We start from the raw sequence: 15,340 nt of genomic DNA, 5'->3' as shown, positions 1-15,340 counted from the left end.
GGTGATTTTGTCCTACACAGTTTTTAAGTCAATCAACATCTTAACTGGTTTCTTTACAGAGGGGCAGGGCTGGGGAAGCAACCAGCAGAGCAGGTCCTGGGTGTAAGGGGGAGGGACTGAGTCAGAAGCAAGGTGATCTTATGAGTGAATGGGACCCACCAAGGCCCACACATAATCTCAGCATACAAAACCTTATATTACAGTGAATAAATGAAGGCTTGGCATGCCATTTCTGAAATGTTGCTGACCCCTGAACACAGAGGCTACTATTACAGATTTAAAATGCGCACCTACCCATTAACTATTTTTTGTCCTTCCTAATAAATTAACAACAAAAAGACATTTGTAATTGATTTTAAGAATGTTTTTTCCTAGCAGTCCACAAAGACAGAATTATTCAGTACTAAAAGTTTGTTTCTCGGCATGAAGCAAACTCACAAGACCTCAACAGCTGTGTTTCATTCAACATCTAGGAAAAAGTATACATGTTGCAAATGTACAAGAGACAAACTAATAACAATGACACGAAGATGAACTTCTCCCAGGCTCAGTTAAAACATTTATTTTTAGGTCTGGGTTCTGCAGAAGAACTGGACAACAGTAATAAGAACAAATTCTATAGGGCTTGTTTGTTGCTTGTTGTCTGCAAAGACCAGTGTATTATCTGTAAAAAGTTTCTAGCATGTTACTTATAAGTAGTATAATTTGAAAATATACATAGTATACAAAATACACATCGTTTTCTTGCTGACTTTGGGTTGTATATAGATCTCCCAGGTACTTCTTTCCATGCACACAAAGGCTGGATATAATCTACCATTTACTAGATATTATTTCAAAATGTGTTAAATAGTTTAGGTTCCCTAAAGAACTGCAGCGGGGCGGGGGTCCATTCAAGATAGATGGGTTCTCTCTGACTTGAAAGCCATTCTGATAGATGTTCTAAACAAATGCAAATTTGTATTTCAAAGAATAGAAAATCTGTTCATATGGGAGCAGTATATGGCATCTTAATAGTCAATGGCAAATATGTTATGGGGAGATGTAAAGAATGAATTTGAGACACTTGCTATTAAATCCAGCTCCTTGCAGTACCTGCCATATCCAGCACCAGTGGAGCCTCTTCTACACAACTGAAGCCCAGAGATATGGCCAGAAAAGGGTGCAGGGATGCCCAGAAGGCACTCAAGGCATCCTCATGTGCCTTCTCAGGCTTCCCCATGGGCTCGGGCTCTGCAGAAGAGGTCCCCCACCAACCCATGTCAGAAATGGCAAGTTCTGCATGGAGTTGGCTATGCTAGGAGTGCCTGCCTTCATGTGGCACCAGAGGTGGTGGTGGTACATACATTCTCAGAAATGGACATTCCAACAGGCCTAATTAACACTTCATTCAATATGGGCAATAGTATCAATCATATCAACTTAAGCATGAGGGTGTTCTAGTAAAATATGACCTATAACATTCACATTTACTCGATACACAGAAATGTTATTGTTCCCATAATCCACCTCCATTCACTTACTACTCTTGAGTGTGGGCCTGTGGGGGAATATATCACTGGAAGCTGCTTTGAAGATACATTCTGGGACAAAAGCACAGCATCAACATAAACTATATAGGCTGGTAATCTCTCGTCACTCAGAATAACTTGTTACCAAGCATGTTAAATAACTCAGAACAAGAAGTCAATGTAAATGGACATACAGCAGGCATTACTGGTTCCCAGCCAAGGAGCACATTAATTCTGAAAGCATATTCTCTACATAGATAATGTAACTGAATCAGCTTTCCAAAAGGTAATTCCTTCTTTAATTCCCAATAATGGCACAGTGCCTTCATAGGAACTCCTGACCTCCTATTTTGAGGAAGACTTCTTAAACATCTGAAGAATTGTTTTTTGTCTGTTGGGCAGCAATTCTGCATTCTTAGAGCTGTTGAGGACACAGTTCAAAACATTTCCTTCTTTTACACCAGGTGACTTTGTCCGGAGCTTGTGAGAGGGTTTCCAATTTTCATTGTGAGAAGCTCTCCGCAATTTGTGTTGACCTGCTTCAGTTTGGCTGTTTGGAGGCATTGAGTTATTTGAAAGTTTGCAGGATTTCCTTACAGGAGAGGATTCCGTCGCTGATGGAGATGTTTTGGGGCGCAAATGGTACTCATCTGGAGAGCCTTTTTTGCGATTTGTTGTCTTCTGTTCTTTGTCTATTTCCTTCTGAAGCTTCAAAGCTAGACGTCTGTCCTCTTCTTCTTGCTTATACCTTTCATAAAGCTGCTGCTCCAAACTCATCTGCTTTTGTATATCAAACTCCTCTTCATCTTCATCACTTTGTAAGGAAGTTTTTCTTCTTTTATCATTCAAGCATGAATCCATGGCTGTCTCAGGAGAATCTTGAGATTTTCTCTTTGTAATACCTTTAGTGATTGGAGAGCCACTATGGTCTTTATTTTCTACTGGGTTGATTTCCAGCACCTTTACTAAGTCACAGGTTGCAATGCTGCTGTTCTTCTGGTTATCGGATGTTGCAGAAATTAATGTTTCCTGAAAAGAATTGATTTTCGCATGTTTTGCCAAGTGCGTATTTCTTATAAAATTGCCATTTTTAAAGTCAGAACCAGCTACACCTCTCTTTGAGAAAGAAGATTCTGTTGCAGGGTCTTCCCTATGCCCAATACTGGAAAGCTCATTTGCTAGTTCATTTACCTGATGACTGGAAAAACATGACAGATCGCGGCCAAGAGGGCTAGATTCAATTTTAGTGCATATATTTAATTGTGGCATAGGTGAGTCTAAAAAGGATTCTTTAGTATTCCTCACCTCATTGATCATCTGTGGAGACAATGTGGGCATTTCATCTTCTTTTCTTTCCTCCCCACACGTAAAGTTGTTTTTAGTGCTGTTGTTCTCCTGGACACAAAACAGAGCACAAATTAAGCTGTCAAATACAGAATTTACTTTTCCCCAGATTCTTCAAGCAACTTTTTAAATATGAGAGAAACTGGAATTCTTGTTGTACAGACCATGAAAATGCATGTTATATTAAGTAGTAGGCACACGTTCACAACTGGGATTCAAAAATGTATAGTTTTAAAAGTTTGCTCTAATCAGAGAAGGTATCACTTCCACCACTAAAATATAAGATTATTGTATTGATTACCCCAGAAGATGAGCCAATGATTTCTTCCTCTAAATTTTTGGAGAGCAGCTTTGAAGGAAAAGCAGTACTGGACTTTGGAGATAAATACCTTAAGAGGGAAAAGGAGGAAAATAAGCATATTTGCAGCTTGTGAAGAGTAAAGCCATAGAATATATATATATATATATATACACACACACACACACACACACACAGTAGTCCCTCGACCTACGAACTACTCGACAACCAACGTTTTCGACTTACGAACGACAAAAAAGACCGGAAGTAGTTGGCGGTTTAGATTTGGCTTCCTCGACTTACGAATTTTTAGATGCGGTTTCCTCGACTTACGAGTGTTTCCAGACCTCCGTGGGTGCGCTTTTCGACCTACGAAAATTTCGACTTACGAACATCCGTTCAGAACGGATTAACTACGTAAGTCGAGGGACCACTGTATATATGGGCAAAGCCAGCATAGTTGTTAACAATCTTTTATTTCTGAGCAGATGTATGGCAGTATTATACAACTCAGCTTCTTTTTTCATGGGTTATTGCAAAAGTTGCCGATTTCATGGCGGGTGGAGATATGAGCTGCAATCATCAATGTCTGTAAGTATAGAGCTTTTGCTCTATCTTGTTTTTACTCTTATTTTTTATTCTTTAAGAACATTTGGGGGGTGGGGTGGATCCAAAACCTCCATGATAACAATATCTTAATACAACCAAATGGCTAGGTCACAAAAGCATTAGGAAGACACACCAACCCAAGCCAGAACCATAAGGATTGTTCCAGAGTGTTACTCATATCAGTTTGATGCAGCAATCACAACAGTCTTGCGGCACATTTAAGATTAACAAATTTATTGTGGAAGAAAACGTACATAGGCCAGAGTCCATGTGCGAAACATGAGGTGGTCACCTAAATGTCTAGGTGTATATACCCAAGTCAAAGAAATATATATATACATTTTTACCAGGTGAGGCTATAAAAGATGGAGATAGGTGCATCGTACTCCAGTTAAAAAACCTCAGAAGAGAACTGCAATATAAAGCCAGCAATCTGACAAGCTTGAGCTCAACAATTCTTCAGAATAGTTAGGTCACTGCAGAAAACAGCTCACATACACAACAACTGCAGTGGAAGAGAGTTGGTACAAGCAACTCTCGGCACCACTGCAACCCCAATTCTGCCCAGAAGGCATTGCTGAAGGTTGAGGGACCCATGGCAATGACATGAGCTGTGTCATGGGTGGCTGAAGGGGGAAAGGGTCTGGAAACTTTGCATACATGTGCTAGCAGGGTAACCTTGCCCTCTTCCAGGTTCTCTCCCTCCAGTCTACCAATGATGCAGCCCACATCTTTACATCCTTTTGGCAGGCTCAGTGGGCTGCAGGGGCCCTAGGAGTTATATGCATTGACTCTCTTAAGCTGGTGTCGCCGTGTATGTGAATCACTAATTATCCCCCTTTACATGTTATTTTACACCCCTGATTTTGCTATACTTATTCATCACTAGTGGTTGCTAATCAGGAATGCTAACACCTATGCTAACTGGATCTTGTGTTCATTTGTGCTCTGTGTAGTACAGGAGAACTCCAGTATCTGTGGAGGTTCTGTTCTCCACTCCAACCGTGGAAAATGGAACCATGGATACCAAGGCTATGGGACTCAAAGGTTTAGGTTCCTGGAGACAAAAAATTGCTTTTGAAAAAAAATGCCATGTTCTCCAGAAATTCCTCCCACACGTCCCAATTCTGGTCCCCTCATGAAAACTCGCTGGGTTTTTTTAAATTTTAGAACAAACGAGTCACAAAATGGCTCTTCTCCGAATGGCGGCCAGCTGCCCCCAACCTGGGGATATGTGGAATTAACCCTTTTTATGTTTTCTTCTGCACACACCAAGGTTAGGTGTCAATTACCCAACGTCATATATGCGAAACCACAGATGCTGGATCAGCAAATTGAGAGGTTCTCCTGTACTGTGACACATCTACAGCTGGGTCTTGCATTACTTGATCCTTTTGCCACACTATGTTTTCTATTATCTTTTCCTCATGTCTTCAAGGTACACATCCTTAAATGAGCATACATTTGACAAATGGGCTCTGGCTATATATTTATGCTACATATTTGTTAGTCCTTCAGGTGCCACAAGACTGTTTGTAGTTTTAGTAGGGTCACAGATCCAATGGGACACCATCCTGTTCTTGAATCTATAAGGATGGAGCAACACTTTTACAAAAACCAACATGTACAACAGAGGACAGATTACTTCAGTAGAAGTAATGTACAGATTACAGGGCTATGTTCAAAATATGCACATCAGTATAAGACAACTACAACACAAAAGCAAAATCCAGTTACAAGAATAAAATTGCAACCAAGCTAGAATACCATCTTACTTGAAAATGAGAACACTATCTACTAGGTAAGGTATTATATCTTATTGAAAATATTAATTGCCAATAGTAAAATCATATTGCAAAGTTCCTGTCATTCCACATAATGCAAGTATTGAATTTATGCATCACCAACAAATATTGGGACAGATGACTGAACTTGACTTACTTAATGATGTTTCCAGACTTGCTTGATTTATTTTTTGATGTTCTGCAGGAATTAGACGGGGATGGGCCAGGAGACAGACTGCTAAGTAAGTGCTCCTCACTAGAGCTGTTCTTAAATTGCAAAAAGAGAGAGACACACAAATGAAAATAAGCCTGCCTTTAAATTAGGCATGTGCCCGAACCAGTTTGGCGCCTCCTTAGGGAAGCAGCGAACCGGCTCAGGACCCACATCTAAACCACTTTGGTGGAATAGGGATCAGTTCCTTTAAAAAACAGGTAATCAGGTCCTTACCTGCGCCTGAACAACGTAAGGCCCGAGGGCTGGATCTGGCCTGCAGGGACTTTTTTTGCTGGCCCCAGGGGTGGCCCAAAGTATTGTGGTGCCTGAGGTGAGATGCAAAATGCCACCTTGCCCCATGGACTTGGTGGAGGTCAGCCCTCTTTCAAAATTGATCTTTGCAAGCGTTGAAAGTGCATGGGGGGCAGGGAAGAGGAAAGGTTGCCAGGAGCCTCCTCTTACATTCTCATGCTTTGGGTAACTAATAATTGCTTTCATCAATATATTTTAAATAATTATTAATGTGCTGAAAATTTACTTCGGCCCTTGCATACAAGTCATGTTTGTTTCCAGCCCACCAGGGTATTTGACTTGTACACCCCTAGCTTAGGCTCTCCCTGCTTCCTTTTTAACACCTTTGACTTTTAACATTCTTTGAGGCAAGACACCAGAACGTCTGTGGACATGAGACGGCCTTTAGAGATGCAGATTTGTTTGGGGAATGTCAATAGAACAGATTCTTCCCAATAACAGTTAATGACAACAGGAGATGGAATTCAGACTGATCTGATCAATAATTGTCAGGAGACAGGATCCAGAGGACAACAGCAATTGACACCTTTTGAGATTCAGGAAGGATGCTGATATTTTGAAAAGACTCTATATTGAGGTCAAATGATCGAACAACTATAAAAGTTGAGCTCTCTGGAGAGGGCTTCAGTAAGCTTTTGACTAACAAGCAAAGCTTACTCATTGCTCATTTCTTGAACCTGTTGCTAAACCACGAGGCAGAAATAAAGGTTCTTCTTGACATAGGCAAGAAATTACTGGTGATCCTAGCACGTGGCTAGAGATAAGAGAAAATTTCTACCTACTATTCAGCAATATCCAACATGACTGCATGAGGCCTGCCTGAATTTCGCTCCCAAGCATCGGACCCAAGCTGCGCACACTTGCTGTCCCACGACAAGACCCAGTAATATGCCTCTCTCAAGAACCAGCCTTTGCCTCCAACTTCCCTGCCCCTCACTAAACCCTGGTGCTCTGCCATTCCCCCTTCTAAGCAACTCCCTCCCCCACTTCTTCTTTCTAGTTTCTCTATCTCTTGTTAGAAGTAATTACTGAGATGACATGCATCTCCACACATATGCTAGTTAGGGACACTACTTGGTTATTACTAGTAGCTATGATTGATTGTTTTGTTTCTTGCTCAGTTAGATTGATGCCGTGGATCTGACAATCTTTTATACTCAATAAAGCCCACTGAATTATGTGAGAGAGTTTTGGTCTTTCTACCTTCAAGCCCAGAACATACATGGTCACCGTATAAAGAACTGGTCACTTTGTGACACTGATGAAACAAGCCTAATTTCCTATGCTAGCTCCGGAGCATATCTAATGTACAAATCAGGCTTGGCTCACAAAACTGTGCCCGGAAAAGTGGTGGGACAGCAGAGGAACAGTTAAGGACCTGCTTGCTTGGTTTTTAAAGGAACTGATCCCTGCCCCGCCCACAGCTGCAGGAGCTAGTTCAGGCACATCCATACTTTAAACAGTGGATCATACACTACATTCACTTCTTATCAGTAGAAGTTAATTTAGCACATTGCTAATACTGTGAAGGATTTAGCCAATTAATGAGCAAGTTCTGATACATCCACTCCATTCTAAATATTGAAAACCTCAGAACACCTGCTGTTATGCAAAGCTCTCCTGAACTCTGAAACAAAACGCTACTGTATTTACCCAAATAGATTACTTAAAAATAGAGGTTAAATATAGGTTATACCTGTATTTTCCTGAAAGGACAACAACTTTGAATTTAAGATGACCCCCTGATTTCTAATATCAAAGAACTTGGGAAAAACCTTGGATTCCAGTAAATACAGTAACATGGTGGCACCAGCTCTCCCTAACTGGGGGTGAGGAGAGAACAGGATGCATGATGGAAACAAAGAGGACTGCTAGTTCCTTCCCCTGCTCAGAAGGCCAGTTCTGTGCTGCTTGGAGTCTAGTTCAAGAGCTCATGAAACAAGACTTCAAGTGGACTATAGCAATAGCAATAGCACTTACATTTATATACCGCTCTATAGCTGGAAGCTCTCTAAGCGGTTTACAATGATTTAGCATATTGCCCCCAACATTTCTGGGTAATCATTTTACCAACCTCGGAAGGATGGAAGGCTGAGTCAACCTTGAGCCCCTTGGTCAGGATTGATCTTGCAACCTTCTGGTTACAGAGCAGCAGTTTTACCACTGCGCCACCAGGGACTATGGCACAGCACCAACGAAATAAGAAAATATTCTATCATGGGACCCCATAGCCTCCTATCACTGCTCTTGGCCTTTACTTAGTTTAATGTAGGAATCTGATTAACCAGTTACATTTGCAGGTTTGAATGAGGGATGCCTTCACAACAATTCTTATCTGAAAGCAGCATTGTTAAGCAGAAGTGTTGATGAATTACCCCAAAGACTTCTATCAAAAATAGTGGGCAGCACTATACGTCTGTAAGCATAGTAAGCAAGGGTCGATATGTGATCCTGTGAATCTGAACTTCTGAAATAATTGTAGATGACATTCCTATTGAGGCTGCACTCAATAGGAATAAGTAATCCACAGTTACTTCAGAAGTTCAGATACACAGGATAATATACTGATGATGATCAGTCTGGGTTTATTCCCAGCTATAAGTTGGCAACGAATATTAGAAGTTTAATTACAGCAATACACAAGCATAAACAGAATAAGGAAGTAGTAATAGTATTCTTAGATGCAGAGAAAGCATTTGAGTCAAGTTTACATTCTTGTGGTTCATGCTCGAAGTATTTCATATCATGGGTAAAACTTCTTCTTTACATTGTAACACTGAAAAGGCATTTGATGATTTAATAAAGTAATCTTTCAATTTTAAAATTCCTAGCACTCTGAGATGTCTACATCAAGTGTTAGAGATTACTTAAATGTCTCACCTTGAGCAAACTTACCAGACTGAAACTCAGTTCGCGTGCTAACATTTCATCTTTTAATAATTGTTCTGCCATCTGTTTTTTCTTTTCTTCCGTTACCCTCCGCTCTGCCTCCTCTTCTGCCAACAGCCTTTGAATATACTCTTCACTTACTTTGCTTTCTTCTTGTTCATGAGCTTGTCTTTCTGCTTCCACCTGAAACAGGAGTTCGTTATTTTTAACCTCTTATAGTTTATAAACTAAATACCTTAATTCTTGAAGCGCAAGGGATGTGTTTACTAGGGGTGTGCAAACAGGTTAGATGGTGAACATGTTCAACGTCAAACCAAACCACCCCCCATTCGGTCCAACCCCGGACTGAACACCCCGCAAAGTTTGCGGGGTTCGCAAACCTGTAATTTTAAATAAATAAATAATTTTTTTAAAAAACCCTTTTACTCAGCCTCAAACCGAGCCAGCCAGTTCCATGCACATCCCTAGTGTTTGCCAAACAAATGTTCACACATTTTGTTTTGGCTTAATAGCCAGCCATTATTTGTGGTTATTATTTACCCTCCCCTTCCCTGAAACAAGGATTGGATGCAGGGGCATAGCAAGCTGAGCAGCAGCCCAGGGACAAGCTACTGCCACATTTCCTCACCTTGCCTCCACTGCTGTGCTTTCTCCCATCCCACCACAGAGGCTGGACACACTCCTCTCTGCTGCATCTTCTAGGATGGCTGGGGGGAAATGCAAGGTGACTTCCTTGCTCCCTCCAGCCCATGAAGCACCTGCTTCATAGCAGCTGGATGATTCCTTTTTCTATGAGCATCCAGCCAGTGTGAAGCAAATGTTGTGCGAGCTGAGGATGGTAAGGAACATAGGCAGCAGGCTCAATGTGGTAGGAATGCAGCAGTGAGAAGGCAAGGCAGTGCGGGGGAGAAATGCCAGCACAAAATGGAGCGTGGGGGGGCTTAGCAGCCCCCACCCCACACTCGGCATTGCTTTATTGTTCACACACACCTGACTGGAAATACATTTTTATGGAATCTTGGAAAATAATCAGTGCATTCTATTCAGCTTTCTAGATTTACCTTGGTAATCTCAGCTTCATATTCTTGCCTTAATTCTCCAGGCTTACTTAAGCAGTGTACTGGCTGAGGTATGCATGCTATCCAGAGAAAGAAGGAAGTATCATTATTATGTACACACATTATTTTAAGACTGCAGTTCCTATGAAGCTGTGGCAACATTATTTTTCAAGCTGCATTGTCACCTAAATGCTACATGACAAACTGCACATCTTAAATCACATCATTAATCACAATCAACTCTAAGCAGTTAATAAATCCCAAGTACTTTCTTGTAATTTAAGTTATTCTTAGCTTCCCTAACACCGAAGGATCAAAGTAACATATAAGCTTCAACCCTTTAGGAAAGTAATTGCAATGATTTTCAGCAGAAATGCCACAGCGCATACATGTTTAAAAGTTAATTTTCAGCACCTGCAGCATGTACGCTGATGCAGCGCGTATGTGCAGGTTCCACCAACGCTCCTGTGGAACCCACATTCACAGTAATCTCCAAGCATACTATAAGAAATTATATCTAAGGACTGGAGTCTCTGTACTGATCTCACGCAACACTCATGATGTTCCGTTTAGCTGAGGAGTTTACAGCGTTTTTGCCTAAAATTATGGCATTTTCTTTCCAGCTATTTGCTATTCTTATCCCTAAACTCACAAGTTACTCACTCAGTAATAATTATTACTGTTTTCTTCATGAAATCACTTTTGTGGAAAAAATAAATGCATAGCCACACATTTATCAGGGTGTGGGATGACAATCCGGCCTTTCATCAATGGCTACAAATACATAAATTATTCCATTACTGCAGTCTTGCAAATAAAATAGCAAATATTGGTGCCTACAAACATTTTACTAGCCCTTCCACCCACATTCATCAATTTTGGCACACTGGTGATTAAAAAAAAAAAAGCAAACCAAAACCTTCAATTAACCAATCCTCTGAGCTTGCAAAAGGTTTCCTGCCTGTCACATGGAGACAATTCTTACTTACTACTGACTATCACATGAGATTTATATTACTGCTTTCCCCTGGACATTATGTAATTGTTGCTTAGAGGATTTGGATAAACATACCTATATACGGCATGCCAATGTTACTTACCATCTTCTTCTAGGTCCTGTCCATTAATTCTACGTTGGCATTCTTCTGGGAAATACTTTTGAATCTTTCCCCACAATTCTACATTAACAAGAGTGTTTTTGCGGGCATTATATCTTGCCCAAGAAGAGACTCGCCGACGGCAGAAAGGGCAACACAGACTGGCTTTTTCCACTGTAAGCTGGAAACAGGATTTGCAGAGAGTGTGGTGGCATGGCAATGTGACTGGTTCCAGAAATATTTCCATGCAAATATTACAACAACAGTCTGACAAGGAAAGTGGAGCCTCCAATTTCTTTGACATTTTCAGTCCAGGTAGAGAAGGTGGCTAGAGCATCATCAGCTTCTGAAATAAGTAAACATAATCTGCTTAGAACTATTAAAAAAACACAAGTTGTATCTGTTTACCAACTTCTACATCATCTATTTGACTCTCCTTAATCATGTTCTTAATATCCTCCCCAATGTTTAACCTTCCTTTTTTCACATCTATCCCATTGTTCATCATCCCATTGTATGTATCTCACTTGATACATAAGCTACATCACCAGCGTAAAGAGCAGTCATCAAGTGTTAAATCATGTCAATAAATTCAGTATTCACTATAGCAGACTCTCCACCTTATTTTACAGTTCCCATTGCCAACTTCGAGATTCTATGTTAGCGTTCAACTTTATGGTTTCTATGAACCCAGCTTGCTAACAACTATTCCAGCAAAAATGGTAGTAAACTGAACGAGACTTTCCTTGCATTGCAGATTTGCTTCCAAAATATATATATATATAGCCTGCCTGCTATGTTCATAAGATCCAACATACAAAATAATCATTTTGGATAATCAGGGACTCTGTTTCTGCTGCACAAGGAATAAAACAACCACTCAATTGACTGCTTCTGATACAGGAACTAAAAACATTTTTGACACATAACTAGCAGGTAAACAAACAAGTATAGCTTTTAATCCAGGGTTCAGTTAACACCATGTTGTATGCTGAAATTTGGCCACTGATTTCAAGTTTCACACAGGTAAAGGGACAGGTTTAATCCAGTTTTCTGGCTGGATTTCAAACAGGTTTGCAGCAGGCAGGGTTTCTTCTATTTGGGGCAGGAGGTTGGAAGCTGGAATGTACTGAAACAAACAGTGCACAGGGTAATTCATTGTTCCTGAATGGTAGATGTTTATTAGCAATATGCTTAGAGAAACACAGTATGATACCTAACTTCTCTTATTAAGTGGGGTGAAGTTAAACTTATAACACAAGGAATGCTATCAGCACCTATATTTTACTGACTGAAGTGGGCTGGAATTCTACATAGCAGTCCAAATATGCACAATGGAACTGACAGAGAAACTTGCATCCCGCCGCCCCATGCCTGCCCGCCCATACCTGCATCAGGAGATCCTCACAGTTTAAGTAGAGCTGTAGACCTGTTACAGTATGTTCATGTTACACAAAGGTTAATTTTCATTCAACTTATTCTGAAAGGATTGAGCACTGAACCTTTTACAAACTATGCAGGCTTTTAATAACAGCCTATCAATTAAGTGACTGAAATAATATACTACACTCAGAAAGTAATGCATGCATGGTGGTGGCAAGGAAGAGTTTGAACACAACATTCCACTTTCATACAATTTCTTTAAAACATTTCACATAGACAGACATAACTCTTCATATGTGATAAATTTCTGTGGACTAGAGTCCACCATATACTATAATAAATTGTTTGGTCTTTATGGGGCCACAAGATTCTTTATTGTGCTTGCTGCAGCAGACTAACACACCTATCCTCAGATGGTGCCAGAATTCCAAAAAAGTAAAAATTTTAAGCAAATTCCAGAGTTCCTGAAAACCATCTGAGAGCAAGTTTCTATCAGATAAGTGAAATTTCTCAGGAAGGTTTCTTCCTGCAGATCCCTGCACGAGCTGTTACACACCAAGAAACACCATCACCCCTGTGTCCCACCTGCACTGAACCTGAAACCAACCCACATTCAGTGATATCCATCTCCTAGCTTTGGGGCTGTTATTGGAACAAAGGTGATGGTGCTTCCTGGTTTTTATTGTAACCACCCCAAGATTGTTATAATCAACTTACTTAACTAATAAATATTTATTAATTATACGTGTACACCGCCCCAAACCTCCATCTCTGGGTGGTTTACAGCAACATAAACAAAACAAAACAAAACAGAAATTAAAACCTTAGAACAATTTAAAACCACAGGCCTAGTTAAAAAGTTTAGGGAAATAAATAGGTCTTTTAAAGGCTTTTTACCTGAGAAGAAAAGAGACTTGTGTGCAATACGAAGTTCAGAGGAAACTTCTTGTCTGTGTTTCATTCACAACCGTTTCACCCCAGAGCAGAACATGCAGCCCGAATCCAACTATCCGGCTTGTTTGCTTTCACACGTTTCCTTAAGTGGAGAAGCTGCGACGACAGCTCTTTTAAAGGCCAGGAAGACCCCCAACTTCCATCCTCACCACGCAGATGCCCTTCCTAAGGTAGGGGCTCGCAAAGGGGGCGGGCCTTCACCGTTCCGTCGCTTACAACAGCCTCCCGCTCAAAGGGCTGTTGCTGGGCACCAAGGACACCCCAGCATGTCTGCTGCACGCACAGGGCAAAACGCGCGCGAAACCAACGGCTCCTTTTCGACCCCGAGGCGAGCCCAGCGCCAGCCCAGCCCCTCTCTGCGCACACGACACGCAGGGGACGACGGGCCCAAGCCCCGCCTACAACAAGCTGCCTCGGCACACAGCCTTCCGCTTCCGTGTTTCCCGCCCCCCCTTTTCTAAGAAGTACTGCACGTGGCCGCTTAAATGTGTTCTTTTAAGACCTTTAAGGCGTTATGTTGCCTGTGTGTATAGATATCGGTACAAGTCTGTTTATGCTTTTATATGAATGACTCTCTCTGAGTTCATTTTTTTAAAGGTACAAGCCCCTGCAAATGCAGAGGACAGCGGGAGGAAGTGTTTTGCTGTATGCAGGTTGAAAATAACGCGTGAATAACTTTGCGTGTACAGATCTCTGTGTGTGCGCACTGTACATATGGATGGTATGTGCTTAAACATAAGCTAGAGGCTCAGACTATCCGTAGTTTCCAAGGTCTGACCTTCTTTTCTATAATCTGCCCTTTTAAAATCACTACCCCCATTTTTCTCCCTTGTGGATACCTTGTTCAATTTTTTTCATGCAAGTTACTAGAGTTGCCTTTCCTCAAGAGTTACACACACACAGCCATCTCTTGAAATAAAATTTCAAAGTGAGTGTGTGGCTCTGATGTGTCTCCTGTGCACTTGCATGCAAATAGGTGCACACAATACTAAGACACAGCATATAGTGAATGGAATCCAGTCTTCAGCAATATGTAATGGTGGGGGGTGGGGAGTAATGGAAACATTAAAATGTGACAACATCAACATACATGTTCATCGTGATGATATATCAACTTGTGTTACTTAAATGTGTTAAAGAGAGCCGGCGTGGTGTAGTGGCTAGAGTGCTGGACTAGGAGACCCGAGTTCAAATCCCCATTCAGCCATGATACTAGCTGGGTGACTCTGGGCCAGTCACTTCTCTCTCAGCCTAACCTACACCACAGGGTTGTTGTGAAAGAGAAACTTAAGTATGTAGTACACCGCTCTGGGCTCCTTGGAGGAAGAGCGGGATATCAAATGTAAATAATCAGTTTTGGCTCTTGCGAGTAAGCAAGAGATGCGTTGCATCTGGGCGCAGCTTGCTGTGGGAGGCGCAGAGCACCACCCACTGGGAAGGTGCCGATGGAACTTGAAGAAAAGCAACAGGCTTTTCTGTCTCTTTCAGAGCAGGGAATCTGCAGAAGTGGATTGCAAAGACAGACTCCAGAGGTGGGGGGGTGGACTCGGGCTTCCCTTTGTTCTCCCAGCTGCCAGCAGAGGCTCAGTCTGAGTCAACAAGTCATCAAGTCAGAACAAAGGGACTCTTTTTGTTTTGCAAAGGGACTCTCAAACAAACTTGACCAGAGCCAGGTAGAAAGAGGCTCTCCTCCTCCCCTCACTTGCTCTCTGGGCTAGACTCTCTGTACATGCACATAGTCACTCCTCACCTCATGTGTGAGGCTCTTCAGATCAGAGTGAAGAGAAAGGAGACATGGGGAGCAAGACCACAGGCACAGTCTCATTTTAAAGAGGAAGCATCCTTTATCATTCATATTTCAAAAACAGTAAGCAAAAATGGAGGGGT

The 15,340-nt window shown here is 41.5% G+C and overlaps 1 protein-coding gene across 3 annotated transcripts; it reads right to left on the bottom strand.

The window, feature by feature from the left end:
* Nucleotides 1-546: 546 nt before the first annotated feature.
* Nucleotides 547-13,927, bottom strand: RNF168 (ring finger protein 168). Of its 3 annotated transcripts, XM_053307452.1 has the most exons (8): nt 13,397-13,927; nt 11,120-11,462; nt 10,023-10,099; nt 8,953-9,144; nt 5,704-5,813; nt 3,157-3,244; nt 2,817-2,906; nt 547-2,540 (listed from the first exon to the last, which is right to left on the bottom strand). In XM_053307452.1, the coding sequence occupies exons 2-8, from the start codon at nt 11,418-11,420 to the stop codon at nt 1,857-1,859; spliced, it is 1,542 nt and encodes a 513-aa protein (XP_053163427.1). In that variant the 5' UTR covers nt 11,421-11,462; nt 13,397-13,927; the 3' UTR covers nt 547-1,856. The 3 variants fall into 3 exon arrangements, with proteins under 3 accessions (XP_053163427.1, XP_053163425.1, XP_053163426.1); XM_053307450.1 differs by having other exon boundaries at nt 547-2,906; nt 13,397-13,926; XM_053307451.1 differs by having other exon boundaries at nt 547-2,906; nt 8,968-9,144; nt 13,397-13,923.
* Nucleotides 13,928-15,340: the final 1,413 nt, after the last annotated feature.

This window comes from Hemicordylus capensis, chromosome 3 (assembly GCF_027244095.1).
Source record: "Hemicordylus capensis ecotype Gifberg chromosome 3, rHemCap1.1.pri, whole genome shotgun sequence".
Classification (NCBI taxonomy): Eukaryota; Metazoa; Chordata; class Lepidosauria; order Squamata; family Cordylidae; genus Hemicordylus; species Hemicordylus capensis.
Note: the sequence above shows the minus strand (reverse complement) of the source record. Positions and strands in the feature narration are given on the sequence as shown.